Raw genomic sequence first — 27,924 nt, forward strand, 5'->3', positions numbered from 1 at the left:
TCAAAGTACAAACTCATTTTGTAGGAAATGCTGTATTACAAAACAATATCACAACACCTACCCCTGATCCAGGTGATCCATTCCCCACCCCCCACCCAGGCGGGTGGGTCCAACCCCACTGGGCAGGAGTAAGAGACCTCAGTAGTCTTCAAAGTAACAGCAAATTCTCTGAAGGCTGGGGTCAGCAAGGCCCACTCTGCATGAAGCTCACCCCATGTAGCCCTGAGCTGGGGCATAATTCTCTGTACACAGGAATTGGGATAGTGGGAGCTCAGGGAAGGGTCTGTACCCTGAGACTCCTGCCTGCAGGAGGGAGGAGATGGAGAAGTTCTGCTTTGGGCTGGGGAAATCCCCTCCCTCCCACCACTGGGGACAGGGTGGGGACTGGGCGAGTGGGGCTCTGCCACCTGGAGGGCTCAGGTCTGAGCAACAGGATGCCCCCAACACCCACCCAAGCAGAGCTGTTAGGAGTGACTGCCTGAGGTCCAATCAGAGGTCTGGGGTCTTCTTTGGGATTTGGGGGGAGTCTGGAGATGGTGGGACATGAGAGGTATAATCTAAGGTCACAGTCTGAGGACCCCTTGGGTAAGAGGTTGTGAAGAAACCTACCTTCTCCAGCCCCTCCTAAGATAAGGTTATCAGTTTTCCATTGTCATGGCCCATTTCTCTGAGTCAGAGATCATGGATTAGAGGTCACAGTGGAGCCACCAAGATAGAAGTCACAGATGAGATGCATGTGTGTTAACTGACAGTGGCCAAGCGAGAGATCAGGGGGCCCTAGATCCCTGGCAGAAAGTTGAGGGATCAAAAAATGACAGATGAGAGGCCAGGACCATGGCGGCTTACACATACATGGCCCGGGACATGACAAAGCCTTTGCCCTGGTAGGACTCAGAGGGGCTGGAGTAGGACAGGGAATCGTAGATGGGGTTGATCTTGTCCAGATAGTCTTCCTCCTCCTCCTCGTCCTCTAGATCCAGGGAAACCCTCTCCAGAGCAGGCAGCCCTGGAGGCACCAGCATGGGGGACCCCAGGTTCGTGGCCCCCAGGAGCAGGGGGCCTGACCGTTCTTCCAAGGTGGGAAGCTCATGGTATCGAGGCATTTCCTGGGGATCGGGAGGGAATGAACCCAAGGTCACCTCTTGAACATGACACAGAATCCCACTCTGCTCCTTGACCCTCAAATCCTGACCACCATCTCCCCATGCCAACCAGACCTGACCTCACCCTGTGTCACCCCTTGTCACCTGGGTTGATATTGAACTGGGACAATCATACAACTGGTCCCTAACTCAAAGCCCAGAGCATGGACTCTACCCTGTTAATCTTCAGCCTCTCCTTTTCTTTTGATCACTGACCCCAAGTCTTTCCCCATGAGTCTTTGACTTCAATCTTGACCTAAACTTAAGCTCTAAATAGCCCCATGAAAACTGACTTGTCTCAAACTCAACATCCAACCTCTGATCTCCAGGAGGCCACTGAGGGGAGTGACTGTCTGTCTTGTCCCAGCTCCAGGTACAGTGTCTGGCAAATGGAGATACTCAACCAGTCTTCTTTGATGGATGACTTTAAACTCTCACCCCATGTCCTTGGACTTTTACAACCAAGACCTCCCCCACTGAATCCTAAATGTATCTCAGAGCTCTAAGGTCAGACCAGAGATACAGCTCTGAACTTGAGTTGTAACCGTTAGTCCTTGACCTCTTATGTAAGGAGGCCCTTAAACTCAGATCCCAAACCCACCCTTGTCCTCACCCGAGCTCCTACCTGCTCAGCACACGAGACACTAGCATCAAAGTAGGGGGTCTTGAGTGGGTTGTGCTCCGAGGCCCCCAGGGTGAAGAGCTGGGAGGGCTATGATGCGAGAGAGAGGGACAGGTCAGGACCACCCCCCCTCCCAGACAGCCTCTCCCCACCAGTCCCCGCTCCCAGCCCCGGCCTCAGTGGCAAAATTGGTGTGGGGATGTGGGGGCAGCCTGGGCTCCAGGGGAAGTGCTCACCATCTCCGGCTCCTCCAGCTTTGCCTTTGGAGTCGGCGGCTTGTATGAGGGAGGCCCCTCTAGGCTGTGGGGTAGGAGGTAGGTCAGGTGAAGGCTAAGCCCTGAGAAGCCCTCTACTCCGGGGCCACTGCACAGTTCTTTCCTCTGTCTGATCTCTCTTCCCATCACCCACCTCCCCTTACCCAGCTTACTCCTACTCATCCCATGAATTTCTCTTCTTCCAGGAAGCCCTCCTGACTCTCCAGGAGGATCTGGAACTCCTGTTATATGATCACATCTACCCATACGTCCCTCACAGGGCACTTACTGAGTTTGTATTTGAAATATTATTTCTGATCTCATTCAACGACTGTACCCCACTGTGAGCAATGTGAGGGGAAAAAAATGAGATCTGTGTTGTCAACATGGTGTTCCCAGAACACACTATGAGGAATATCAGGAAATATTTGTTAGAAGAGGGAATGAAAAAAATGAATGAAATGCTTTCCTGCCCCCCAAACTATGTTAAATTCCCTCATTCTACACACCCTCAGACCAGAGCATCCTATATATATAATAATGATGGAGGCTTACTATGCCTTCAATCCCCATCTCAGATGTCCCTGCCTCCAGGAAGCCCTCCCTCATCTTTCAGGCTGAGTCAGGTGCCCCTTCTAGCCTCTCCCAGCTCCCTCAGCTTCCCTAGCCCATCCCTGGCCATGATGGACTGTCACTGTCTGGGAACAGGTCTGTCTCCTTGAGACTGTGAACCCTGAGAGGCCAGGGCCAGGGCCATCTCAGACACCACTGGGTCTCATGCGCTTAGAAAAAGAGATCAACAGCAAGTTGTTGGTTTGCATTGACTAGATGATTAAGACAGTGGTTCACAAACTTTCCTGTGCATCGCAGGGAGTTTGTTATAAATACAGATGCCAAGCCCTTCTTGTAAAAGTACTGATTCAATAGGTTTGGTGTAAGTCCAGGAAGGTGCATTTTTAACAAGTGTCCCCCCTCACACACACTGGGTCATATTATTTCAGAACCATTTTGCCCCCAAAATACTGTCTTGCTGGATGAATTTCAGCAAGTGATTTCAGCTCTCTGAACCTGTTTCCTCTTTGAGAAAATGGGTACCCTTAGCTCCATCTGAAAATTAGGTTTCCATGATATGATATGTTTATGTGTGCGGACGTCTTTTATTTATTTTTTAAATTTATTTTATTTTATTGGACATCTTTTAAGTGTTTGTCTCATCATTGTGTTCCTAGCTTTCAGGGTCTTGCCCCAAGTGGGTACTTTCTGAATACCTATTGAACGAATGAATGAATGGATGGATATGAGGCTTCATTGAGATCACATACATAACATACATCTCATCAAGCCTGTCACATAAGTGTTCTACACAGAGAAGTGGGGCTAGTTTCCCCCAATATCCAGGCTCCTCTTTTCTCATAGTAATAGAGATTTTGGCTGGGTACGTGGCCACCAGAATAAAGACTACGTTTCCCAGCTTGCTTTGCAGCTGAGGCAGCCATGTGACTAGGCCACTGGGAAATGGGAAATTAGAGGAAGTGATGGGTTCCCTTACAGGGCTGCCGACTGCCTTCTATTTCCCTTTCCCTTTCCCACTGAAAGGAATGGGGTCATTGAGGCCAGGATGGCCATGTCTGGTTGTCATGTACATAGACAACAACAAAAGAGAGGGGAGCCATCTTGGAATGTGAATGAAGGTCACGCACTAGGGAAGGTGGAGCAAAAAGATAGCAGGAGCCTGGGCTCTGATGACGTCACAGAGCAGAACTGTCATAGACATGATTTCTAGGAGACAGAAATAAACTCTCCTCTCCACCCCATTTAAGTCATGGTTATTTTGCGTCACTCAGCCATTGCTGATGACTTTCTCCCAGCCTCCTCCCCAACTCCGTGCGCCCAGTTCTGGGACCCCTCCCTCATCCACTTCTTAGGGCCCATCACTCACTCCTCCACCTCCTCTGCCCCCTGCAGCCTCTGCTCCTTCCGCTGCTGTCGGCAGATGAGGACGCCTGTGGCGGCCACAGCAGTCGCAATGATGGCAGCGATGATGCCCCCAATGATGCCACCTGTGGCCCCTGCGCCTGCTGTGTTGGGTGTCTCTGCAAGAAGAGGGACAGTGTGAGGGAGTCTCCAGGAGGAAGCCACAGTGCCTTATTCCCAGCCCCACCTCCCAAGTCACCACCCACCTGTCTACCTCTTTTCCCAAGGGCAGAGGACATTCTTTTTCTTCACTTAATCCTTAATGATCATTTGTTGTGTGATAGAGTGAACAAAACATACAAAAGTCCTAGTCACATTGGACTAATGTTTCGTTGGGCAGGGAGGACACCAGTAGAGAAATATACACAATAGCTAATATGCCAGGTGATAGTAAGTGATAGAAGATAATAGCGTATAGTAGGGTAGGTGATAAGTGACAGAGCAGGGGCCCTCAAGGGCAGTCAGAGAGAGCCTTACTGTGAGGTGACATTTGAGCAAAGATCTGAAGGAGCTGTAGGGGGTGAACCATGAGAATATGAGATCATTCCAGGCAGAGGAACAGCCAGCGCAAAGGTCCTGGGGAGGAAGCCTCAAGTTTTTTTGTTTGTTTGTTTGTTTGTTTGTTTGCGGTACGCGGGCCTCACTGTTGTGGCCTCTCCCGTTGCGGAGCACAGGCTCCGGACGCGCAGGCTCAGCGGCCATGGCTCACGGACCCAGCCGCTCCGCGGCACGTGGGATCTTCCCGGACCGGGGCACGAACCCGCGTCCCCTGCATCGGCAGGCGGACTCTCAACCACTGCGCCACCAGGCGCAGTTTTTCAAGTTGTTTTTAAAGACGGCAAGGAGGCCCTGTGGCCAGAGCAGGATGAGGATGCGAGAGTGTGGAGCTAAGGGAAGAGAGGTGATGGGGAATGGAGAGAAGAGGCAAAAACATTGGGGGTCGGAGCGTGACTCTGGATTTGGGATCAGACCCCCTCCTTCATTACATAGAATGGAGTCATCCTAGGCAGAGGATCATAGCTCCTCTAACCTAACAGGAAAAGGGGTGGAGAGAAGCCCGTGACTCCCTGGGCCTCCCTCTCCTTTGTAACACTTCCCACTTCCTGAATCGTTTTCGGAGCAATTACCTGTTTACTTGCCAATTTCCACACTGCACGCTCCAAGGGGTGGGGTCTGGCACACAGCTGGTGTTTTTCTAGACATGTAAGGCGGGGCCCAGCAGGGACACTTAGGGACCTACCAAATTCCCGCCCCTGCCCTCCTGGCACTACCCTCCCATTGTGGGAGGAGGTGGGGGGGGGGGCCCTGGACAGGGTGGTACAGACAATAAACAACTAGGGGAAATAACATGTGTGCCAAAGCCCCATCCACAGGCTTCCCCCTTCCATCAACCCCACTTCAGAGATGCAGAGAGAAAGCTGCCGGTAGGAACGCTGCCTGGATCCCTGGACTCTCCGATTTCCACAACTTCCTGTTACACAGCCTGGCATCCTCTGGAGGGCTTCAGAGCGTGGGGGAATATCAGAGTAACTGCTGCTCAGTCTACACACGCTCACCCTAAAATTGCTGCTATTCCTGTTGTTGGCTGCATATCCGGGAGGGCAGGGCAATCTCTGCCCGAGACACCGCAGTGTCCCCGCACCGTGAGTGGAAGGCAATGCAGGTGGAAGAAACGGGCTCACCAAGCCCCTCCTAGGTGCTCAGACCCACGCTGGGCATTCGGGCGCAGCCTTACTGAATCCCATGACAGCCTCAGGAGCAGAGATAAAGGCCACTGGTGTTTTACCAAGGTGGCCATGGGGCTCAGGAGAGCAGAGGTAACCTTGCCCCCCTCCATGCCTTCACCGCAGTTCCCTGCCCGGGTTTGGGAGATTTTCTAATGGTGGCGGGGAGTGAGAAGGATGCAGAGCTGCAGCCCCTCCCTCTGAATCACCGAAAATCCCCTTGGGCACAGCCTGGGGACAAGGGAACACAAAGGAGGTAGGAAAGGCCACTGCCGTGTTCTTCCAGAGGCGGGACTTTCCTGGTTCCTCAGCAACCCCCCCTGCCCCATCCCCTCAGGGCCCCCGAGAATGAAGGGGCGGTCCTCCCTCCCAGTATCCTCAGCAAGCTCTGGGAGGTCGGGTCTGAGCTGCCCTCAGAGGATCAGATCACAGCACCTCCCCACCTTCAAGGGCCCACAAGTCCAGGATCCCAGCCCCGCTCTCCGGGGGAGCTCAGTTCTCCCGCCAGTCTGGCCACTCCACCCAGGGAGGCAGCCTCTGTCCTGGAACTCCCGAGTCCAAGCACCAGCCTCTAAGCCCAGTTCCCAGTCCCACTGGCTTTAGGTGTCTCGGGCATCCAATGTGTCCTTCAAGGACCCAAGTGACCAGAGCCCACCCCCCAAGGAGGGGGTCCGATGTATTACAAGACACCCCCAATGTTTTCCTCCAAGGTGTTTATTAACTCCTGAGTGTCATGGGGCCAGAGCAGGCTGGAGCCCAAATCGAGTCTCTGGGGGGGGAGGGTGCTCTGTGGTTCCCCATTCCCGAGCTCCCCGGGGTGGGGGGCTCCCCTGCCCCATGCAGCCCTGGAGACAGAAGTCCAGTGTGTGACATTCCACCTCCCTCCACATCCCAGGAAAGGAAGCGGGAGGTAGCTTTGAACTCCAGTGTCTTCCGGACAAACAAGTTCAACCAGTATGGGACCCTTGGCTGTCTGCCTGTCTTGGGGTCACACATAAACTGCCCGCCGGGAGATGAGGGAGCCGTCCAGCTGGGACTCCATGTCGTCCTCGAGTGCCGGGGGCGGAGGCAACATGAGGCCTTTCTCTGCCTCTTCGTCCTCTTCGTCCTCCTTGTCCTTGCCCTCTGGCCTCAGGGGACCAGGGGCACTTGGCGTCCAGAAGACGGGACCCCCATTCCCAAACACCTGAGTTTTCGGATCGTAGGACCCTCCTCTGCCGCCGGGTCCTCCTCCTGGGCTCTTCCGCCTTCTCTTCACCCTCAGCAGGATGAAAGCCAAGGGCCCCCCAGCCAGAAGCAGCAACAGCAGCAGTACGCCCCCACCAGCCCCCCACACCACTGGACCCACATCTCGGGGTGAGGCCCGGGGGGTGTCTGAGGAGAGAGAAGAAGGGGTGAGAGAGAAAGGGAGACACGAGGTCAAGAGGATACATCTGGGAGTGGGGAGGGGGGGACCCAGGACACAACAGGGCAGGGACGGGAACTAGGGAGGTGACTCAACTTGGGCAGAAGAAGGTGGAGTTGGAAGGGAGAGCCCGTTCCCTCTTGGCTACAGGCTGGGCACTTTATGCGGAGGGGTTGCCAGTGGGTGGCCCCCAGATGGATCTCTTTACACCTGCACAGCGTTTTCCCCAAATTAAACTTGCTAACAAAATAGAAAACCAACCAACCAACCAACCAAAAACCAAAATTAAACTTGCCAGCTAACATTTAAAGCACTAGGCCATTTCACTGCAAATTCCAGATTTCTTTTAGGGGGAAAAAGAAAATCAGATCCCAGGAACTCCCCTGGCGGTCCAGTGGTTAAGAGACTGTGCTTCCACTGCAGGGGGCATGGCTTCAATCCCTGGTGGGGGAACTAAGATCCTGCATGCCATAAGACGTGGCCAAAAAATTAAAAAAAAAAAAAAATCAGATCTGGCAACACTAAACTTTCATCTCCTCCACCTGGTGAGATGGGCTGTGGCTGAGTCAGGCTGGTGACTCCGAAGGGGACAGAGTTCCACACCTGGCCACCCCAGTCACTCGCCAGGACCCTGTAGGCATCTGAGTTTGAGACCCCCCTCCCAGAAACTCTGAGGTCAGCGTCACGGAATCTTGGGGCTGATCCAGCCAGGAAGAGGCAGCCTAGATTTGAGTGTGAGGCTGTCTGATTCCAAAGCTCTTTGCACTTGAGAGAAAGGGGATTGAGAAGGGCGAGGGGCCTCCTGCTAATTCTTCCCCCCCCCACCCCGCCGCCCCCACCGGGAGCGGGAGTGGCTGGGAGCACGTGTCCCGAGTGTGGCGAATGGGGCTCCTGAAGCCCCCAGTCCCGGTTTCCTCTCCCAGCAGGGCCTGAGCTTGTGGGAGGGGAGGGGTCTGGGGGAGGATGGGGGGGTGGGGTTGGGCGGAGAAGGAAGCCAGGGAGCCCTAAGCGGGGAGGAGTGAGGACGATGGAGGGGGCGTCCAGGCCCCACAACAGGGATAGACATGGATGCAACTGGCATCTTATCAGACCCCCCGCTTCCCCCACCCCTGCATGCAGGGTGTGACTGGGAGAGACCGGGGCGGGGCGGGGGGGGGGGGGGATGGGGAGGGTCCACTTACACCTGACCCTCCCCTCCCTGCGCCTCTGCACACCAGAGGGGCTGGGACCCAGGTATCTGTTTCTGGATGTTTTCCAAAAAGGGGGCGTCACGACCTAGCGGGCTGTCAGATCAGACTGGTGACTCACGAGCAGCAGTAAAACAAAATAGAACAGAAAAAGTTTACCTCAAGTATGAAGGGTAAGTAGGATTTTGTGAAACTTTTTAGGGGGAATATATTCCTGTACCTGTACCCTGGAGATGGGAAAGATTTCTTTCAGTGAAGTCTGGAGACCAGTTTTCGCACGTGTCGGAACGTGTGTCTGTGTTACTGGGGATGATGATTTGGAGACGGTGGGTGAGCGTGTACCTGTCTGTGGGTCCGAAATTCTCTGAAGCAATGTCTAGCCTGTGGCCTTGCCTGTGTTCTTATGTTTTCGCTGGCGCGAACCCCAAACCGAGCGTGAGAGCGTATGCGGTTCTGTGTGCGCATGGGGACGTGAGGCGTCTCTGAGACCCTCTGACGTGACCCTGCCAAGAGCTGTGAGTGAATCTCCTCTCTGGGCAAGGCCACCTGTGTTGGCACACTCACTGACCGTGATGATTTCTAGGGTGCTCAGAGGGTGTCCCCACGTTTGTTGGCGTCCATCCGTAGGTGCGTGTCTTTGCCATGAAGCTTCTGACTGTCTGCGGGTCTGTGGGTACCACTGGGAGAGTCTCTGGGGGTGCGATTCTGTGTGTATTACCGGCAGCCGGCAACTGCCCAGGTTCCTGATGGGGCTCTGAGTATGTGTGTTTCACTTGGTGAATATCACTCAAGGCTGAACTCCGAACCCAGTGTGTTGGCTTTGGGGTTTCCAGTGGTGGATATCCCTGGGGTTTCTGGGTGTTTCGGGGGGATGTCCATGCTTTCGTGGCTCTGTCTTCCTCCGATGGCCCTCAAGTGTGATCCCGCCTGTGTTCTGGAGGCTCCACCCCACAGAGGTGCCTACTGACCCAGTGTGGGTGGGGAGACCAGTTTCTCCGGTGAGTATCTGGGATAGAGGTTCAGGGGGTGTATTTCCAGTTGGGCATCTCGCTGGGTGGGTGGAGCTGACCCTCCTCCAGCTGTTCCTTTGAGGGCAGGGACCGAGACTGGGTCACCATTGTATTCCCCACATAGAGGAGAATGCCTGGCCAAGAGGAAGACTCAGCAAATACTTGTCAGATGACGGTTTGTTGAAAGAGAATCTCCACAATGGGGTTTTTGGAGTTTCCGAGGGTGTGCACTTGAGGACGTCTTCGAGTTACCTTCTCAGCATCTGTGTGCGAGCGACGATGTTTCCGCGCGTGGAATTGCTGCTGTCCGCAGTTCTTTTCGCTTCTAGCATGTCTGCGTGACGGTGTCTGCCTCCAGGTGTGTGTGTTTGTGCACCTGATCGTGTCAGATGCGCCGAAGGCGGGCCAACAGTCTCTCTGGGTGTGCGGTCTGTGACACTGTTTCTGAGTAGCTACGTCATATCTCCCCGGCGAGCGTCCGAATTCCTCAAGAGGGATCCGTTTTCACTTGGGTGTCTTTCCGGGTGTGCGTGTATGTGTGTTGATCATCTCAGTAAGGGGGCCTGCTTCCGTCTGTCTCCAGGTGTGGGTGTGTCTGTCTTCACACCGATGCCTATGAGTTTGTCTTTGGTTGTGTTTCTGAGGGGGCCCTCCCCCCCCCACCCCCCACTGAGGCCCCCTGCCTCCCTCTAAGCCTCCTGGGCTACAGTTGTGATTGCGACCCCACTTCCATCAGCCCGAACCTGGGCTTTATTTTTGGCTTTATTTATTTCCTCTCCAGCTAAGTCTTGGGTCCTATCTGTGTTTTTGAGTTCCCATTGTGGAGACTCAGAGAACTATTGACCCACAGACACATCAGCCACCATTTCCAAAATACCACCTGCAGGGAATTCCCTGGCAGTCCAGTGGTTAGGACTCCACACTTTCATTGCCGTGGGTTCGATCCCTGGTCGGGGAACTAAGATCCCGCAAGCCAAGCGGCAGGCCAAAAAAATCCAAAAAACAAAGCAAAGCAAAACAAACCCAGAATACCACCTCTAGAAACACAAACATCCCAACACACACTCAAACTGGTTTCTGGGTCATACTGACCAGCCCGCAATGTAAGAAGTCCATTGTTTCCGAGTGTTTGTCTAGCTGCCCTCACGTGACTGTTAGCTGTGCAATTCTGTGGGCGTGTCTCACTGGCTGGAGGCCAGGCCAATGTCCCTGGAACTCTCCCTGAAGGCCCTTCCCAGGCCTCTACTTTCTAGGAAGACCCCAGCGCAGGTCTCAACGTCCTAACTCCTCTGTCAGCACCTACCCTGTCACCCCAATCCAGATCCCACCTGGGGGCAAGCCACACCGTCCCCCTCCCATCATCGAGGCGGGTCTGAGTTCTCCCCAGGTCGGCGGTGCAGCCTCCTCCAGTGCAGCCCCAGAACCCAGAAGGGAGGAACACTTGGGGAGCAGACCCAGTTGTACACACCATCCCCAAGACCCGCTTACCTCGAACTAGGACCACCTGCTCGGCGTGGCCCGTGCCCACGGCGTTGGTGACGGTGCAGATGAAGGTGGTGTTGAAGAGCCGGTCCACCGAGTGGACGATCAGCTTGGGGCCCTGGGCTACTGCTGAGGCTGGGAAGACGCCTGAAGTCCTGGGGGGTTTGGGGGTCACATGAGAAGGACAGCATGCTCCACGGGGAGTACAGGTCAGACAGCCCTCAGGAGCCAAGCTCTACGGACCCGAAACTTACTCCTTAACACCCCAAACTGCGAGTCCCTCTTTCTGGAGGAATCACGGTATCCGGCCGCTGGAGCTCCTCTCTCACGGCACGGTAGTCCGGGCCCCCAGCCCCTCCTCCCTCAGCCCCAGGATCCAGACCCCGGCCCCTCCCCCCTCAGCCCCAGGATCCAGACCCCGGCCCCTCCCCCCTCAGACCCAGGATCCAGGCCCCCGGCCCCTCCCCCCTCAGCCCCAGGATCCAGGCCCTGGCCCCTCCCCCCTCAGACCCAGGATCCAGACCCCGGCCCCTCCCCCCTCAGCCCCAGGATCCAGACCCCGGCCCCTCCCCCCTCAGCCCCAGGATCCAGGCCCCCGGCCCCTCCCCCCTCAGCCCCAGGATCCAGACCCCGGCCCCTCCCCCCTCAGACCCAGGATCCAGGCCCCCGGCCCCTCCCCGCTCAGACCCAGGATCCAGGCCCCCGGCCCCTCCCCCCTCAGACCCAGGATCCAGGCCCCCGGCCCCTCCCCCCTCAGACCCAGGATCCAGACCCCGGCCCCTCCCCCCTCAGACCCAGGATCCAGGCCCCCGGCCCCTCCCCCCTCAGCCCCAGGATCCAGACCCCGGCCCCTCCCCCCTCAGACCCAGGATCCAGGCCCCCGGCCCCTCCCCCCTCAGACCCAGGATCCAGGCCCCCGGCCCCTCCCCCCTCAGACCCAGGATCCAGGCCCCCGGCCCCTCCCCCCTCAGACCCAGGATCCAGGCCCCCGGCCCCTCCCCCCTCAGACCCAGGAGTCTGGGTCCAAACAGGACTCACGTGCTCCAGTCGTAGCCTGTGGGCTCTGGTTTGCTGCGGACGTCACAGTTCAGGGAGGCCTCACTACGGCCGACATACCAGTTGTCATCATAGCCCGATATGGAGACCTCAGGGGGGTCTGGAGGAAATGGGGGGACTGGCTCAGTGACAGGGAGAATCCCAAAGGGGGTAGAATCCCAAAGGGGGTGATTGGTGAGCAGATAGATAAGAATCCTAAAGAAATGGGCTGGCGGGAGGTGGACCCATGGAAAATGCCTGGGGCAAATCAATCCGGGCTGCATAGACACTGTCCAGGGACACGGCTGAGGGTCATTTTGAGGAAGTTACTGTTCGTTGCAGGCAGCGCCCGGGGCAGCCACTCTAGATAATGTGTGTCATTTCTGACATGCCCAGAGTAGGTAAGGGAGTTAGTTAACTGAAGGCATTGTCTGGGGAACTAGTATCGAAAATGCTGAGTTGGGGTATGGGGTATGATTGGACAGTGGCTGGAAAAGCTGCTAAAGTAACTGTTTCGCAGGGTCTGTGGGAAGAGTGCCAGGGGGAGCCTCTCTGGGTAATATTAGGCAGTGTTGGTGCAAGCAGCTTGGGGAAGAGCTAGCACAGAACATGTCAGAAGGGGTTGATATGGACAGCGTACAGCGGGGAATTCCTTGGCGGTCCAGTGGTTAGGACACGGCTCTTTCACTGCCGTGGTCCCGGGTTTAATCCACAGAGTGGCCAAAAAACAACAACAACAAAACACATATTTTGTTGATAGGGTCCAGAGGGGCCAATGTGATTACACTGGGGGGCAGAAGTAGGTGTAGAGGCCCCAGGAGAGTCAGTATAGACAGTGTCCGGGGAACCAATTTAGACAGTATGAATGGGGGTGTGTATGTAGACAATATTGGGTTGGGCAGTGTAGACAGAGTAGTGGATATAGACAGTGAGGGAGCAGTGTCAACTGGGGTCCACGAGAGCCAGAAGATGGCTGGGTGCAGTTGTGTGCTGGTAAACTGGCTCTCTGAAAAGGGAGGGGAAAAAAAAAATAGAATAGCCCTGATTTGAGGTGTTTGCCAATTTCCTTGGTGTAACTACTCCACACGGCTGATTGAAGCTACCGGTAAGACTTCACTGGATGTGGAATTGGGAAGAAATGTATAATACCGACCCTTGCAAACCCATTCTGATTTACCATTGACTGTGGCAGCAAGGTGAGAGCCTCGTGAAGCCAGTATAGACGATGAGGGGGCAGTGTGCAGATGTTGTCCCGGGGAGCCAGTGTAGACAATGGGCAGGAAGGCAGTGCAGAATTTGACCCAGAATGCCAATGTAGATAACACTCAGGGATAATGTATACGGTGCCCTAGAGAAGCCGGTGTAGACTGTATTGGGGGTGTGGTCATATCCTGATGCACTCACAGCGCACAGAGAGGGTCACAGGCAGCAGAACTGGCTCCTCAAAGCTCTCGTGCTCCACTTTGCAGGTGACCTTGACACCATCTGCTTGGCCCAAGGGTATCAAGGTGAAGCGGCTGGTGACGGTGACTGTACCAGGCAGGGGTCCTGACACCTGGCTCTCTCTGGCCTCCCCATCCAAGGGTGAGAGCCAGGAGACTCGGGCAGGTGGCCGGCCGCCCGTGGAGACACAGCGGGCCACGGGTACAGGATCCAGACTGAGTGTGACTTCTTGTGTTTCGGCATGGTTCTGGGGCTGGGCTGGGGAGAGGAACAGAGGGCAGCGTGGGTCACTCCACACCTAGAGTCATTCAACAAACACCTCAGCAGCAGTGGAGCTGAGCAGTTAAGCCCCAACTGCCTGGGTTCAATTCCCAGCTTTGCTGCTTTGCTGCTGCATGGCTTTGGGCAAGTCATTTCCCAACTCTGTACCTCAGCTTCCTCTTTTGTAAAGTGGGGATAATAATAGTACCCACCACATAGGATTGTTGTACAGATTAAATAAATTGATATGTAAAGCACTTTGGACGGTACTTGACACCCACTGTGCTAAGTATTAGCCATTATATTTTCTGTTCTGCTCTGCTAGAAAAACAGACAATGTCCACAAGTCTGGAAGAGGCCGAGATTTTAAAAGGAAAGCCAAAGCAGAATAATGAGGTTCAAAGGTCCAGCTGAAAAGCCCTCCAACTTCTTTTCCTTTAATCACCATTAGATTGTGGTGCCTGAAGTGGGATAAAGGCAATGGAGCTTCCCAAAGCTGGAAATTTTTTGCCCTTTCCACTCATCCTCCTGGAAAACATGGAAAAATATTAGGCAGGGTAAACCTCCATGAGGAATAATAATGACAACCCACAGTTACTAATGTGTGCCCATAACCAGACACCTGAGTTCTCCACCAGGTGGAGAGATCCAGGAAGCATCTCTAGCTGCCTCCTGGATCTCTCCACCTGGATATGTCCTGAGCTTCTCAACATGGTACTGCCTTCCTCTCCTTTCCTATCCTTCCTGCATTCTTTCCTGACCGCCAAAGTCTGACGGCCCTGCTCACATCCTCCCTGATCACCCTCCCATCAGTCCTATGACAGCTCCAGGCACACCCACCCCATCCCTGCTCCCACCCACTGCAGGGTCTTAGCAACTTGCACTGCCTGGAGTGCTCTGGCCTCCTTTCTCCTTGTCTTGTTCTTCCTCCTCCTCCAGATCCCAGCCTCACTTCCTCAAGGAAACTTCCCTGACATCTGACTCCCCAAGAAAGCGGAGGCTTCGCTGTTCTGTTCTGCACTTTTGTAGGCACCTGGCGCATGGTAGGCGCTCTCTATGCATCTCTTGAATAGAACAAATGATTGCAGAAGAGAGACCTTTGTGAGGGATGAGCGGGGAGAACAGCTGTGCTTTTTGTGAAACAACTGTGGTTTTGGGACTCCTTGGGAAAGGAAGTGTGTACTGAGGGACAGTACAGGGTACACTTCCCCAACTCCCTGGGGCTGAGGGGGGGGACTTAAGTGTCCAGAGTGACGTGGCTTCTGTGGAGTTGCCGGGGGACGATGGGATCCCAGGGGATTGCCTAGATTTAGCAAGAAATAGCATCTTCAAAAAGACGCCTTCCCTAGGTCTTCCCCATTTCGCTAAGCGGTTGTGCGGGTCACCTTCCTGCTGGACCAGAGGGCTGGGAGTTCTTGATTCTCCTCCTCCCTTAATTCACGGACAAGCACCTTCTATCTCTTCAAAGTGTGATTATTTCCACTTCTCTTTTTATTCCCCTCCCCTCCCCTCCTGCTTCTTCCCCCTTCCAAGCCAATGCCTCCTCTCACCTGGTCTCCCTGCTTCCCTCTACCTTTGTCTACCCTTCTGATGGGCCCACGCACAGCAGCCAGTCATTTTTTCAAGCAATTTCCAGAGCCTGGTCAGGGTGCTCTTATGATTTGAAACCCTCTGACGGCTCCAAGTAATATTTCAGATAAAGGGGATTCCCTGGTGGTCCAGTGGTTAGGACTCCAAGCTTTCACTGCCGAAGGTAGGGGTTCAATCCCTGGTCGGGGAACTAAGATCCTGGAAGCTGAGCGGCGTAGCAAAAAAAAAAAAAAAAAATTCAGATGAAGTCGAGCCACCTGGCCTCTGTCTATGAGGCCCATGCAATCGTCATGACCCTGTCGGTTTTCTTGCCTTGCTGAGGGTCACTCAAGCCCTTGCCACCAACCCCACCAGCCTCCTTTCTAGAACATGCCAAGCTGGCTCTCATGTTCCAGCGTATGCATAGGCTGTTCCCTCTGCTTGTGCATTCATTCCTCTGCCCGTGGACGTGTCCCTGAGGGTGGCTTCTGCTTACACTTTGGGACTCGACGCAGAGGCTTTTGCTGACCATTCTATCTAAATGAGTCCACTGGGGCCCTCACTCTGAGTATTGCAACATCCTGGTGTTTCCTTTGTTTGCCAAATTGATTGTTCTCTGGCTTTACCTCTAAAATATTTCCATAATCCAATCTCTTCTCATCACCCCCACTGCCTCCATCTTGGTCTAGATGCCATCACCACCCACCTGGACATATGCCGTCACCTCCTTAGTGGTCTCCCAGCCTCCACCCTCACCAACCACATAGCCAGAAGGAGCCTGTGAAAACCCAAGCCAGATCACATCCCTCTTCTGTTCAGAATTTCCTGTAGCTCTTGTTCTCTCAAGGCAAAAGCCAAAATCTTCACGTGGTCCATGAGGCTGTGATCTGTGCTCCCCCATCACTTCCTTGACCTTGCCTCCTTCTACTTTCCTCCATTTATGCATCTCCAGCCACACTGACTTCCTTGCTCTTCCTCAGACATTCCAGGTGTGCCCATGCCTCAGGGCCTTTGCACTTGCTATTCCCACTGCCTGAAACTCTCTTTCCTAGACCTGCAGGGCTCCCTCACCTCCTAGTTTGGGTTAGCACCAGACCACCCTCGCTTACAATTGTAACCTGCTCCCCTCCAACTTCTGAAGCACCTATAACCACCTGACTCACTCTTATTTTTCTTATGTATGTTATCTACTCCTTTGTTTGGAGTATAAGCTCCAGGAGGGCAGGGAGTGCTGTCTTCCTCACTGCTTTATCCCTAGAGCCTAGCATAGTGCCTGGCACAGAGTAGGTACTCAATTTGCTGAACATTTGTTGCCGGCTGTCTCTCCAACTTGCAGAACAGCGTGTGGCAAAGAGTAGGTGCTTAATGAATAGTTGCCCATTGGCTGAAGATCACGGACAAGGTCGATATCACAGCTAAAGAGGAGAAACAGACCGCTGAGGGGCTCTCGTGCATTGCATCCCCGACCCTCCCACTTCGTTGCAGCCCTGCCCCCAACCCTGCTCACCTATGACTCTGAGCCAGGTCACTCCCCGACTGGTGCCCCGGGGGAAGGTGGCAAACTCGCAGGTGTAGTTGCCCTCGTCCTCCACCGTCAGCCCCCGGAGGGCCAGTGTGGCGTCCCGCACCTCCAGCTCTGTGCCTTGCCCGGCCCCGGTGCTCTGCCCGGCATTGACGAAGGACAGCCTCTCCTTGCCAGGCTTCGGGCTGGGGAAGCTGGGACCATACTGGGGGTGGAAGATGGCCACGTTCTGGTTACCCTCAGGCGCGTCCAAGCGCAGCCACGTCACCTGTGACACTCGGATTTCAGGCGCTGGGGGCAGCAGGTGGCACGGCAACTCTACGGTGTCCCCCAGGTGGCCCCGCACCTCGGCTGCGGCCCGAACTCGCACATCCTGGGCTCCTGCAGAGAGAGGAGAGAGAGAGGTCGGGTCAGTGAAGGGCCCAGACACCTCCGGGCCAGGCCGGGCCATCACTGTGGGGCCGCCCCCCGAAATGCAGACCCGCAATGCAATGCAGGAATCTTTATGAAATCCCAATTCCCAAAAGGCCAGCCAGAAAGACAGTTTGAGGAAAACTAGGGACATTTGTGTCCAGGCTAGATGACATATGATTATGGAATTACCATGCATGATCTTAGGTGTGATGATTAAATTGTGATTATGTAGTATTCCTTTAAAATTAAAAAAAATTTTTTTTAAATTTAATTTTATGCCGCGCCGCATAGCTTGCGGTATCTTATTTCCCCCACCAGGGATTGAACCCAGGCCATGGCAGTGAAAGCCTGGAGTCCTAACCACTGGACCACCAGGGAATTCCCTATTTTATTTTTATTTTATTGAAGTATAGTTGATTTACAATGTGTTAGTTTCAGGTGTACAGCACAGTGATTCAGTTTATATATATATATCAATACATATATGTGTATTGTATATTCTTTTTCAGATTCTTTTCCTTTATAGGTTTTACAAAATATTGAGTATAGTTCCCTGTGCTATACAATAGGTCCTTGCTGGTTATCTATTTTATGTAGTATTCCTTTTTCTTAGAAGATAAATGGCGGATGGGACTTCCCTGGCGGTCCAGTGGTTAGGACTCTGCGATCTCACTGCCGAGGGCCTGGGTTCAGTCCCTAGTCGGGGAACTAAGATCCCACCTGCTGCGCGGAGAAGAAGAAGGAGAAGGAGAAGGAGAAGGAGAAGGAGAAGGAGAAGGAGAAGGAGAAGGAGAAGGAGAAGGAGATGATAAGGGGTGGAAATGTCATATCTGTAAGGTACTCTCAAATGGTTCATCAAAAACAACAACAAAAACGATAAAGTGATGAAGTCAAACGTGGCAAAATGTGACCCTTTGTCAAGTCTAGGGGCAGAGGATGAGGGAGGCTGCTGGGTCATTCTTCCAACTTACACATGTGTGTTTGAAACTTTTCATTATCAAATGTTTGGAGGGAAAAAAGAATCCTCCCAAAATAACAAAAACCTGAATCTATCCCAAAAGAAATTAAAAAAAAATTCAAAGTGTGAGGATAGATTTCATTTTTTTTCCTACATAGGAATAATACTTTCTCTCACCTTTCCATAAAACCTACAGCGCTCTGTGCCCTTTTTTTTTTTTTAATTTTTATTTATTTTTTGGCTGCATTGGGTCTTCACTGCTGCATGCGGGCTTCTCATTGCTGTGGCTTCTCTTGTTGCAGAGCACGGGCTCTAGGCGCACGGGCTTCAGTAGTTGCAGCACGCGGGCTCAGTAGTTGCTGTGCCTATTTTTTTGAAAACAGCCTTGCTGAGATATAATTCCCACTCACCCATTAAAAATGTACAATTCAGGGACTTCCCTGGTGGTCCAGTGGGTAAGACTCCGTGCTCCTAATGCAGGGGGCCTGGGTTTGATCCCTGGTCAGGGAACTAGATCCCGCACGCATGCCGCAACTAAGAAGTCCACGTGCCGCAGCTAAGACCTGGCGCAACCAAAATAAGTAAGTAAGTATGTAAATAAATAAATGTCTATATCTTATGTATCTATTTTTTAAAGTTAGACTAATAAATAAGTAAAGTACGACTCAATGGCTTTTCATATATTCACAAGAGTTGTGCAACCATCGCCATAATCAAGTTAGGACATTTTTATAATCCCCCAAAGAAACCCCTGTACCCATTAAACAGTCCCTCCCATTTCCCCTCCTCCCACCCCCTAGCAATCACTAGTCTATTTTCTGTCTCTGTAGATTCTCTTCTTCTGGACATTTTGCATAAATCAAATCATACAACATGTGGCCTTTTGTGTCTGGTTTCTTTCACTTGGCATAATGTCTTCAAGGTGTACCCACTCTGTAACATGGGTCAGTGCCTTGTTCCTTTTTATGGCTCAGTAACATTCCATTGTATGGACTGACCATATTGTGTTTATCCGTTCATCAGTTAATGGACATTTGAGTTGTTTTCACCTTTTGGCAATTATGAATAAAGCTGCTGTGAGCGTTTGCGTACCAGTTTTTGTCTGAACGTATGGCTTTTACTTCTCAGCTTATCTTTTGTTTTCTGATTGTTAATAAAAACTGGAATAAAGGGGACTTCCCTGGTGGTCCAGTGGTTAAGACTCTGCGCCTCCACTGCAGTGGATATGGGTTCGATTCCTGGTCAGGGAACTAAGATCCCGCATGCCGTGCGGCGTGACCAAAAAAAAAAAAAAAAAAATCGGGGGCTTCCTTGGTGGTGCAGTGCTTGGGAATCCGCCTGCCAACGCAGAGGACATGGGTTCGAGCCCTGGTCCGGGAAGATCCCACATGCCACGGAGCAACTAAGCCTGTGCGCCACAACTGCTCAACCTGTGCTCTGGAGCCCGTGAGCCACAACTACTGAAGCCCGTGCTCCGCAACAAGAGAAGCCAACGCAATGAGAAGCCCATGCACAGCAACTAGAAAAAGCCCGCACACAGCAACGAAGACCCAGCACAGCCAAAAATAAATAAAATAAATAATAAAAACCAGAATAAAGATGAATGTTTCTCTGCTGTGTAAGGCAGTACAGCATGGTGACTGAGGGCAGAGTGCCTGGGTTTGAATCCTGGCTCGGCAACTTACTGACTGTGTGACATTGGGCAAGTCATTTAACCTCTCTGTGCCTCAGTTTCCTCGGCTGTAAAAGGAGGGTAATAATGGTGCCCATCTCCTAGGGATTGCCGTTTAAGGATTAAAGGATGTTTGTAGAGTACTTGGCACACAGGGTCGCCGGAAACACAAGATCAGTGCTTGGTAAATAAACATAGCCAGGTAAGTGTAATTACAAGTAGCCCTGGACACCCAGCCTCAAGGCAAGGCCCATGCCCAGCTGTCTCCAGATGTGAGGGGAGGAGCGTGTGCCGCCGCTGGCCTCACACAGGAATCCAGGGAAAATTAACAGGGGACCCTAGTGAGAGGGTCCCCAGCAGAAGGCCGCCCCTTGGGCAGGACCCGTCCCAGGCACTTCTCAAAACAAGTCATCAGTGAGGGCCATTGTGTGACACAGACATCATCTCGTGGAAGCCCCACGTATATCTTGCAACTCAAACCCAAGGGTGCCACCTTGGAAGATGGGCTCCTCCTCTGCGGCGGGACCAAACTGCAGAGTGTCATGTGTGGGCCCCCGGAGCAGCTGGCTGGGGGCTTCCTGCTGGCTCTGTCCCTTTCCAGGTGGGGACCTTGTTTCGAGCCTAATTTCCTCCATCTGTGAAATGGGGATGTTTAAGCAGCCCTGCAGGGTCCCTTGTGACAATTCCGTTACAATGATTTTCTCCTGTAAGATCCTCACAGGGCTGGCAGGGCAGGGGAGTCAAGCAGAGGCGGCCAGCCATCCGCTGCAGGCCAAATCCGGCTCTCCCACATAGTCACTTTTGGCCCACATAACATTGTTCCAGAAGTGAATTAGTACCACAGAAGGGTCTGGAGATTAAAGGTCGAATCCAGACAAAAATCAGGATATGAGGCTCTGGTGACAACAGTTAGGCGGAGCTGAGGGAGGGCCACCCCCTTCCCTCAAGGTGCCAGGAACCCACATGGCCCCCAAAGGCACTGAGTATGGGACAAGGGTTCCCAAAGGCTATGCCCCTTTCTAGCTGGGTGAGGAGGGAAGGGCACTCGGTCAGGGAAAAACCCAGGCCAGTGTGAGCTGCAGAAGCGAAGTAGGGCAGGGCCAAGGGCTTACGTTTTCTTCTTGAGGTAAGTGGGAGCCATTAAGCGTTCTTCACTTGGAGAAGGACTTGGCTAAAGTGAAGATTTATTTATTTATTTTTTAAACTTATTTTATATTTATTTTTGGCTGCATTGGGTCTTTGTTGCTGTGCACGGGCTTTCTCTAGTTGTGGCGAGAGGAGGCTACTCTTTGTTGCGGTGCATGGGCTTCTCATTGCGGTGGCTTCTCTTGTTGCGGAGCACTGGCTCTAGGCGCGCGGGCTTCAGTAGTTGCAGCACATGGGCTCAGTAGTTGTGGCGCACGGGCTTAGTTGCTCCGCGGCATGTGGGATCTTCCCGGACTAGGGCTCGAACCTGTGTCCCCTGCATTGGCAGGCGGATTCTTAACTACTGCACCACCAGGGAAGTCCCTAAAGCGAAGATTTAGAACTTCAAGGGCATGAATGGTAGGAACCTTCCCACCAGTTATTCCTTCCCAGACTATGCCAACCAGTGGGCAAAAAACAGTGACTCAACCCGCAGGCCCTGGGTGCTAGAGGGTCAGCCCCTGAGGACAGGGATTTGCCTGTCTTGTTTCCTACTGTATCCCCAGAGCCTACACCAGGGCCTGGTTATAGTAGGTGCTCGATCAATACTGTTAAGAAAAAAAAACCTGTTGAATAAATATCAAACTCTGTTCTGGGGGCAGGTACCACAGATGTGTCAGGACAAATCACTTGCTTGTTCTCTAGGAGCTTACATTCAGAAGGGGAGACAGACACTGTACAGACAGTGATCACCAAGCACTTCGCTGGAAAAACTGAAGGGGTGGGGCTGGGGGTGAGGGGGAGAACCTAGAGCAGGGGCCTGACCCAGCCGAGGGGAGGGGCAGGAGAGCTTCCTGGAGGAGGAGACCCTTGCCAAGGGAAGCCAAGCTATAGCCCACAGAGCCCCACACCCCTCTTTGGGTCGCTGGGTCCCTTCTGGGACTCAGATTTCCTGTCCTAAGGAAGTCATTGTGGCTGCAAGATACCTCTCTTCTTCTGGGGAGTTCTCTGGCGGTCCAGTGGTTAGGACTCGGCACTTTCACTGCTGTGACCTAGGTTCAATCCGCTCTTCTGAGGGAGGCTGCCCTCCTGCATCTAGAGTGGCCCTGGCTGCTTCAGAAGATTAAAAAAAAAAAACACCCACTTTTAGGAAAAAAAAATCCCATGGCTCTACAATCCCTATTCTAAGTGTCTCATTCTGAATGAATGAATAGGATGGTTCAGCCCCTGTGGGGTTAATGGCCCATTTATTAGGTATTTCCACCTCAGTAAAAGGTTCAGGATGGAAGCTTCGGAGTCATCCCTGACTCCTCTCTTTCTCTCACCATCGCCCCCCACTCCGCGCCACCCATGCAAATCCATCAGGAAATCCTGTCGGCTCCATCTTCAAAATATATCTGCAAAGCGGACCAGGTCTGATCCCTGCATTGCCTGTATCCTGGTCTAAGCCAGTGGCATCTCTCCCCTGGGTCATCCCCCCAGGGAGGGTTGCCGTTGCCCCTGAAGTCTGTTCCCACACACAGCCAGAGAAGCTACAGCAGATCAGGTCCCTGCTGTGGCTCTCTCCTCACTCAGAGAAAAGCTCAAGTCTTTATAGCGGCCCACAAGGCCCTGCGTGACCTGTGCTCATCCTCTTTCTGACCTCATCTCTCACCCTCTCCCCTTGGTTCACCCTGCTCCAGCCACACCATCCTCCTCGCTGTTCCTCAGACATGCCAGGCAAGTCCCACCTCCGGGCTTTTGCACTTGCTGTTCTCTCTGGAACACTTCCCTTTCCCTCCCTCACTTCGGATCTTTGCTCTGGGGTGTTCCCTGACCACCTTAATGATGAGAACAGGAACTCCATTGACCCTGCTTCGATTTCCTCATAGCAGCTGATGTCTCTTCCCCACTAGAACATCAGTGCCGGGGGCAGGGATCTTCGTCTGTCTTGGTCACTGCTGTATCCCCAGAGCCTAGAACAGTGCCTGGCACACTGTAAGAGCTCGATAAAGGTGAAGACGGGGAATCAGCAGTGCACTAGATCATACAGGCTGAGGCTGAGTTAGAGTTTGGGCTTTTTCTTGGGGGCACTGGGGAGCCACAGAGAGTTATAGGCAGGTGGAGGGACAGGGTTTGGTTTGAGCTTTAGAAAAATCCCTCAGAATGGAGTGGGTCGGGCTTCAGGGGTCAGGGTTGTGGGGATGGAGGATGAACCAGATTGGAAACACATTCAGAAGTTGGAATGGTTGGGACACAGAAGCTGACTGGCTGTGGGGGTGAGGGGGACGGGGTTAGTGTGGGCTGATGCCCAGATGTTTTGCGTTTCAGGCAGAAGCAGGAGAAATGATGCCAGGAGGAAAGCTGGCCTGGAGTTCGGACCCTAGTGTCCGGCACGCTGCTGGGCAGGTGATTGTGCCCTGACCTTGGCCAGGACGTGTCCAGCACCACAGCAGGGGAGAGTGTGGCCATGGGAACATCGCCCTCCCTCAGCTTCCCTTGGTCAGCCAGGCTGGTGACAGCTTCACGAGGTGTCAGCTGGGTCCCCAGACACGCTCCCTCTGCCTGGGCCGTGGGATGCAGGCTTCCTATGGTGGCAGAGTCGGGGCTGCCCAGGGCGTTGTGTGAGCCCAGGGGAAACATCTGGGGGCGTGCAGAGACTTATAGCCTGAGACCCTGAGATCTGGGGAAGGGAAATCAAGGCAGAGAGGAAGGGGCTGGGGGCCCGGACTCCTGGGTCCCTTCCTGGCTGGCTCCTCCAGGCTTGTCTCACGCCCTCCAGACCAATAACACATCATGACCTGCCCTCCCACCATGGGATGCAGCAGACCCCAGCAGGTCCTTGAAGGCCGGCGTGCTTGGAGCGCTGGCCTCAGCTGCTGCCTCAGCTACCTTGCCAATTAATTGACTGCATTAATCACGGGGCTCACCCTCACAGCAGACATCCAGGAGCCGGTCTGAGGGCGTGCGCAGCGGCAGCCAGGATATGGGGCCGTCTGTCTGGGCCTGCATTTCGGCACCTCCCTCCCCCAGCCCACCTCTCTGATCGTGGTCATCACTCACCTCGGGGGACCCCTTCCCTCCCTGGTCTGAGATTTCCCTGCCTTTCTGCGGGGGGCTTGACCCCCCTGAAGGTTTCCCCTGTGGGGTCTGATACTTCTGGGGGTGAATCTCTTCCTGGTCAAGCCCCTCAGACAGAACCCCACTCCCACCGATCTGCCCAGCGTAGAGTTTACACCAAAACATTTCTGTCTCTGAGACTCTGGCCTCCTCCTCCTGCAGGTCCTGTCTCTTTGATCTCTTGTGTCTCTGTCTCTGAGTCTTAGGGTTCCGACTCTGCCCCTCGCTGTGTCTCCCAGGAGTCCCTGGTTTCTGCTCTCTGTGTCTGTCTGTCTGTCTTTCTTTCTAACTGCTTTATTGGGATACAATTCCCATACCATACGATTCCCCCTTTTAAAGTGACCAGCTTGGGACTCCCCTGGTGGCGCAGTGGTTAAGAATCTGCCTGCCAATGCTGAGGACACGGCTTCGAGCCCTGGTCCGGGAAGATCTCACATGCCGCGGAGCAACTAAGCCCAGTCACCACAACCACTGAGCCCGAGTGCCACAGCTACTGAAGCCCGTATGCCTAGAGCCCGTGCTCCGCAACAAGAGAAGCCACCGCAGTGAGAAGCCCGTGCACCTCAACAAAGAGTAGCCCCCGCTCACCACAGCTAGAGAAAGTCCGCATGCATCAACGAAGACCCAGTGCAGCCAAAAATGAATAAATAAATAAATAAAAATAAAGTGTCCAGCTCAATGGCTTTAAGTAAATTCATAGATTTGTGCCTTCATTACCACAATCAATTTCAGATCACTTTCACCAGGCCAAAAAAATCCTAGCTGTTCTCATATTCTTTTTCTTCTGTATCTCCAACATCTGAGGTCTGGGTCTTTCTGGGTCTGGGTCTCCTAGTCTCTGGAATCTGGCTCCCTGCACCGATTCCTGGGGTCCCTAATCTCTTCAGGTTTCTGGTCTCCATGTCTCAGGGCTGCCGTTTCTCGGTGTCTCTGACCCTCAGCTCTCTCTGCCTCCTGGGTCTCCCCATCTCTGCATGTCTCTCCACACCTGTGACACACTTTCTCTTTGCTGGGCCGTCTTACTGGGTCCCCTCTTCTCCTCCCCCTCCTGCTCCATTTCTCAGCATCACCGGGACATTAAAAATGTAACAGCATCCCCGGCGGAGGCGGGGGAGCTGGCCAGAGTGCCCAACTCCCTGTCCCTCCCGTGTCCACCACTCCCTGTGGCCCCCACACACTCTGGCCTTGAGGGTCGCCTGTGCCCCGACCTCCTTGGGTCATGGCACCGCCGTCACTGACTGGCTGGGGTCTTTTGGGCCCCCTGCCTGTCACCAAACGTCTGTCTCTCTTTATGCTGTTCCTGCCTTTATCCAGATGCCTTTCCAGCTCCCGTACCCCCCGCTGCCACTCCCACACTGCCCCATCCCTGTGGCTGCATTTCATTCCCCCATCTCTCGGTTCCATTCCTGTATGTGTCTCTGACCCCATCCCTAAATTTGTTTCTGATGCCCTCCCTATATTGGCTTCTGTCCCCATCCCTGTATCTCCAGCATCTCCCTGTATCCCTCTCTCCCCTCTCCTCCCCCTAGGATGTGAGCAGACCCACCCTTACTTCTCCCCTGTCCAGTCCCCCTTCCTTAACAAGAAGAGACAGCAGGCGGGCAGTCCCCTGTCCTCCCATCCCCCTCCGCTACCGTGGGGCTGCCTGGCTGACATGGATGAGCAGTGAAAGCTGGGAGGACTGGGGAGGGCAGCCACAGCAGGAAGCCCAGGTGGTGCACCCTCATTCCGTGGAGGCCAAGGAGGGGGAAGGCAGAGGAGCCAGGGACAGGGAAACAGAGACGGATGGAAAGGAGAGAGAGAGGGCAAGAAAGGAGGAGAGAAAGAGCTTGGAGAGAGATTAGAGAGCCAGAGGAGCAGAGGGAGAGGGTGAGAAATGGAGACAGGAAGCGGGGAGAGAAAGTGAGGGAAGGAAGGGAGGGAGAGCAGAGAGAAAAGGCACAAGGATGGAGGGTCAGGAAAGGGAAAGACCTCCTCCTCAGGTGCTAAGAGCTTCCCCGCCCCGCCCCCCCCCCCCCCCCCCCCCCGGGGACCAGTGGGACCTCTAGATCCCTCCAATGGCCCCGCAGGGAAGGAATTATCTCAGTTTTCCAAAGGAGGAAATGGAGGCTCAGAAGCACTTTCTGAAGCCCACCAGGCGGGGCAGAGGCAAGAAAGGCTCTGAAGTCTGCAGACTGGCTGTGGACCCTGGGAAAGTGGCTTGCCCTTTCTAAGCCTCTGTTTCCTCATCTGCAAAATGGGAACAGGAACTGGACCTGTCTCCCAGGGTGATCAAGAGCCTTCCATGAGATCACGCACCAAGTCAATGTCTGGCCCAAGGACGGGTGGATTCTGAGCATTCTCACAGAGGTGGCAGGTTCTGACTTTATCTCCCTATCTCTGACACAGAGGGAGAGGCAGGCGATGGAAGAGTCAGTACACAGTTCTGGGTCAAAGCTGGGAGACAATTCAGACACATGCTGGGGAAAAAAAGACCAGGGGTCCCGCAAGCTCCCTCCGTAGTTTCCGGCAAACCTTTGGGAAACTCCAGTATCCTGAGTTTCTAGCTGGGAATAAACAGCCGGGTCACCTAAAAAGGGGCGGGGCCAGAGCCTCCTTCACCTGCTTCCTCCCATCCCCTCCCTCTCCCGGGGCTGCACCCCTCCCCTAGGGGAGGTGGGGGAAACGGGAGGCGGGGGGTGGGCCGAGCAGAGGGAGAGACAGCGGATTAGGGCGGCATCTCTTCGCGTCCACCTCCCGCTGCGGCTCCTAGGACAAAGGCGCGACTAGAGGAAAGATAAGGTCCCGAAACCGGGAGTCCGGGACCGGGAGCCAGGAGAGCGCCCGCCCCCGCCTTGCCCGGGCTCGGCGAAAGTGAAACCCGGAAAACTTCCCCAGGGATGCCCCGCCGACGGCTCTCAAGGAAAGGGAAGTGTCCCAGCCGGCGGGACTCGGCCTCCTTAATCTACCTGGGACACAGCCGACCGAGCCTCCAGCTTCCAGACAGGGCCTCCGGCCCTTAATTATATCTATAACCCAAGAGTCAGGGTTTCTGCCCACATTTATGTCTGAATCTCAGGAGACATTCCAATGCCCACAATTAAATCTGGAGACAGGGCCTTTTGCCCTCCCCTCCCCCCAGTTCTGTCTGGGACCCAGGAGACAGAGCCTCGTGCTCACAATCTGGAACCCACAAGTCTGAGCCCTTCCTGCCCCCAATTCTACCAGGACCCCAGTAGACAGAGCCCCTAACCTTCATTCTTCCTGAGACCCAAGAAATAGAGCCCTCAGCCCCTAATTTTTCTGGGGCCCGGGAGTCAGAGCCTTTAGCACTCTCGGGCTCGGGGTTGGAGCTCGCAGGCCCTTCCCCAGGTCGCCCGAATTATCACTCTTGGCCCTCTAAGGGACCCAAAGTCCGAGCTCCCCGCCCCTCTCGAGGACCTCGGCATCTGGCTCCCTGCCCTCAATTCTCCCCGGGCCTCAGACTCCCAACTCTGGGTGAAGGAAAGGGGGGTGGTCTCGCCTCATCATCGCCACCCTCCTGCTGGGGGTAGGGAAGGGGATGGGTTCGCGCGCGGCGGGGAGGCGCCTGCGGTCTCTCACCGGTTTCCCGGAGCAGTAGCAGCAGCAATGGCAGTAGAGGCAGCTTCAGCGGCGACAATTTCGACGGCGGGAGGGCTGCGTCCCGGGCCATGGGGGGCCCGGGGAGGGACTGGGCCCGGGCGGGGGCCTGCGGGCCACTCTGCGTGCGCCGATCGGTTGGGCAGACGCGCAGGTGCCTGAGTGGCTTCGGCTCCCGGCTGGCTCCCGCCGCGCTCTGCTCTCCTGTCTCTGCTCTCGCGGTCCGGTTCTCCCGGCTCAGCGCCCCCGGCCCCCGGCTTCTTTCTGGCTTCGGACTCGCTGACGTCACAGGACCCACCCCCTTCTTCCCCCGGGCACCGAGCCGCTCTTAGGCTCGGGCCACGCCCCCTCATGCTGGTCTGACCCCGCCCCCTCCTGGGATTCCACTCCCGCCCCGCCCCCCAGCATTCCTCTCCCTCCCTGTCG

The 27,924-nt window shown here is 54.4% G+C and overlaps 1 protein-coding gene across 2 annotated transcripts; it reads right to left on the reverse strand.

Annotated features, from left to right (window-relative positions):
- NECTIN2 (nectin cell adhesion molecule 2) lies at nucleotides 1–27,758 on the reverse strand. 2 transcript variants are annotated; one of them, XM_065898589.1, is made up of 9 exons: nucleotides 27,481–27,758; nucleotides 16,616–17,011; nucleotides 13,240–13,536; nucleotides 11,839–11,956; nucleotides 10,807–10,955; nucleotides 3,958–4,111; nucleotides 2,001–2,064; nucleotides 1,768–1,854; nucleotides 1–1,106 (listed from the first exon to the last, which is right to left on the reverse strand). In XM_065898589.1, the coding sequence occupies exons 1-9, from the start codon at nucleotides 27,569–27,571 to the stop codon at nucleotides 843–845; spliced, it is 1,620 nt and encodes a 539-aa protein (XP_065754661.1). In that variant the 5' UTR covers nucleotides 27,572–27,758; the 3' UTR covers nucleotides 1–842. The 2 variants fall into 2 exon arrangements, with proteins under 2 accessions (XP_065754661.1, XP_065754662.1); XM_065898590.1 differs by lacking the exons at nucleotides 1–1,106; nucleotides 1,768–1,854; nucleotides 2,001–2,064; nucleotides 3,958–4,111 and adding an exon at nucleotides 6,705–7,090 and having other exon boundaries at nucleotides 27,481–27,571.
- Between the last annotated feature and the right edge of the window lie 166 nt (nucleotides 27,759–27,924).

This window comes from Phocoena phocoena, chromosome 20 (genome assembly GCF_963924675.1).
Source record: "Phocoena phocoena chromosome 20, mPhoPho1.1, whole genome shotgun sequence".
Classification (NCBI taxonomy): Eukaryota; Metazoa; Chordata; class Mammalia; order Artiodactyla; family Phocoenidae; genus Phocoena; species Phocoena phocoena.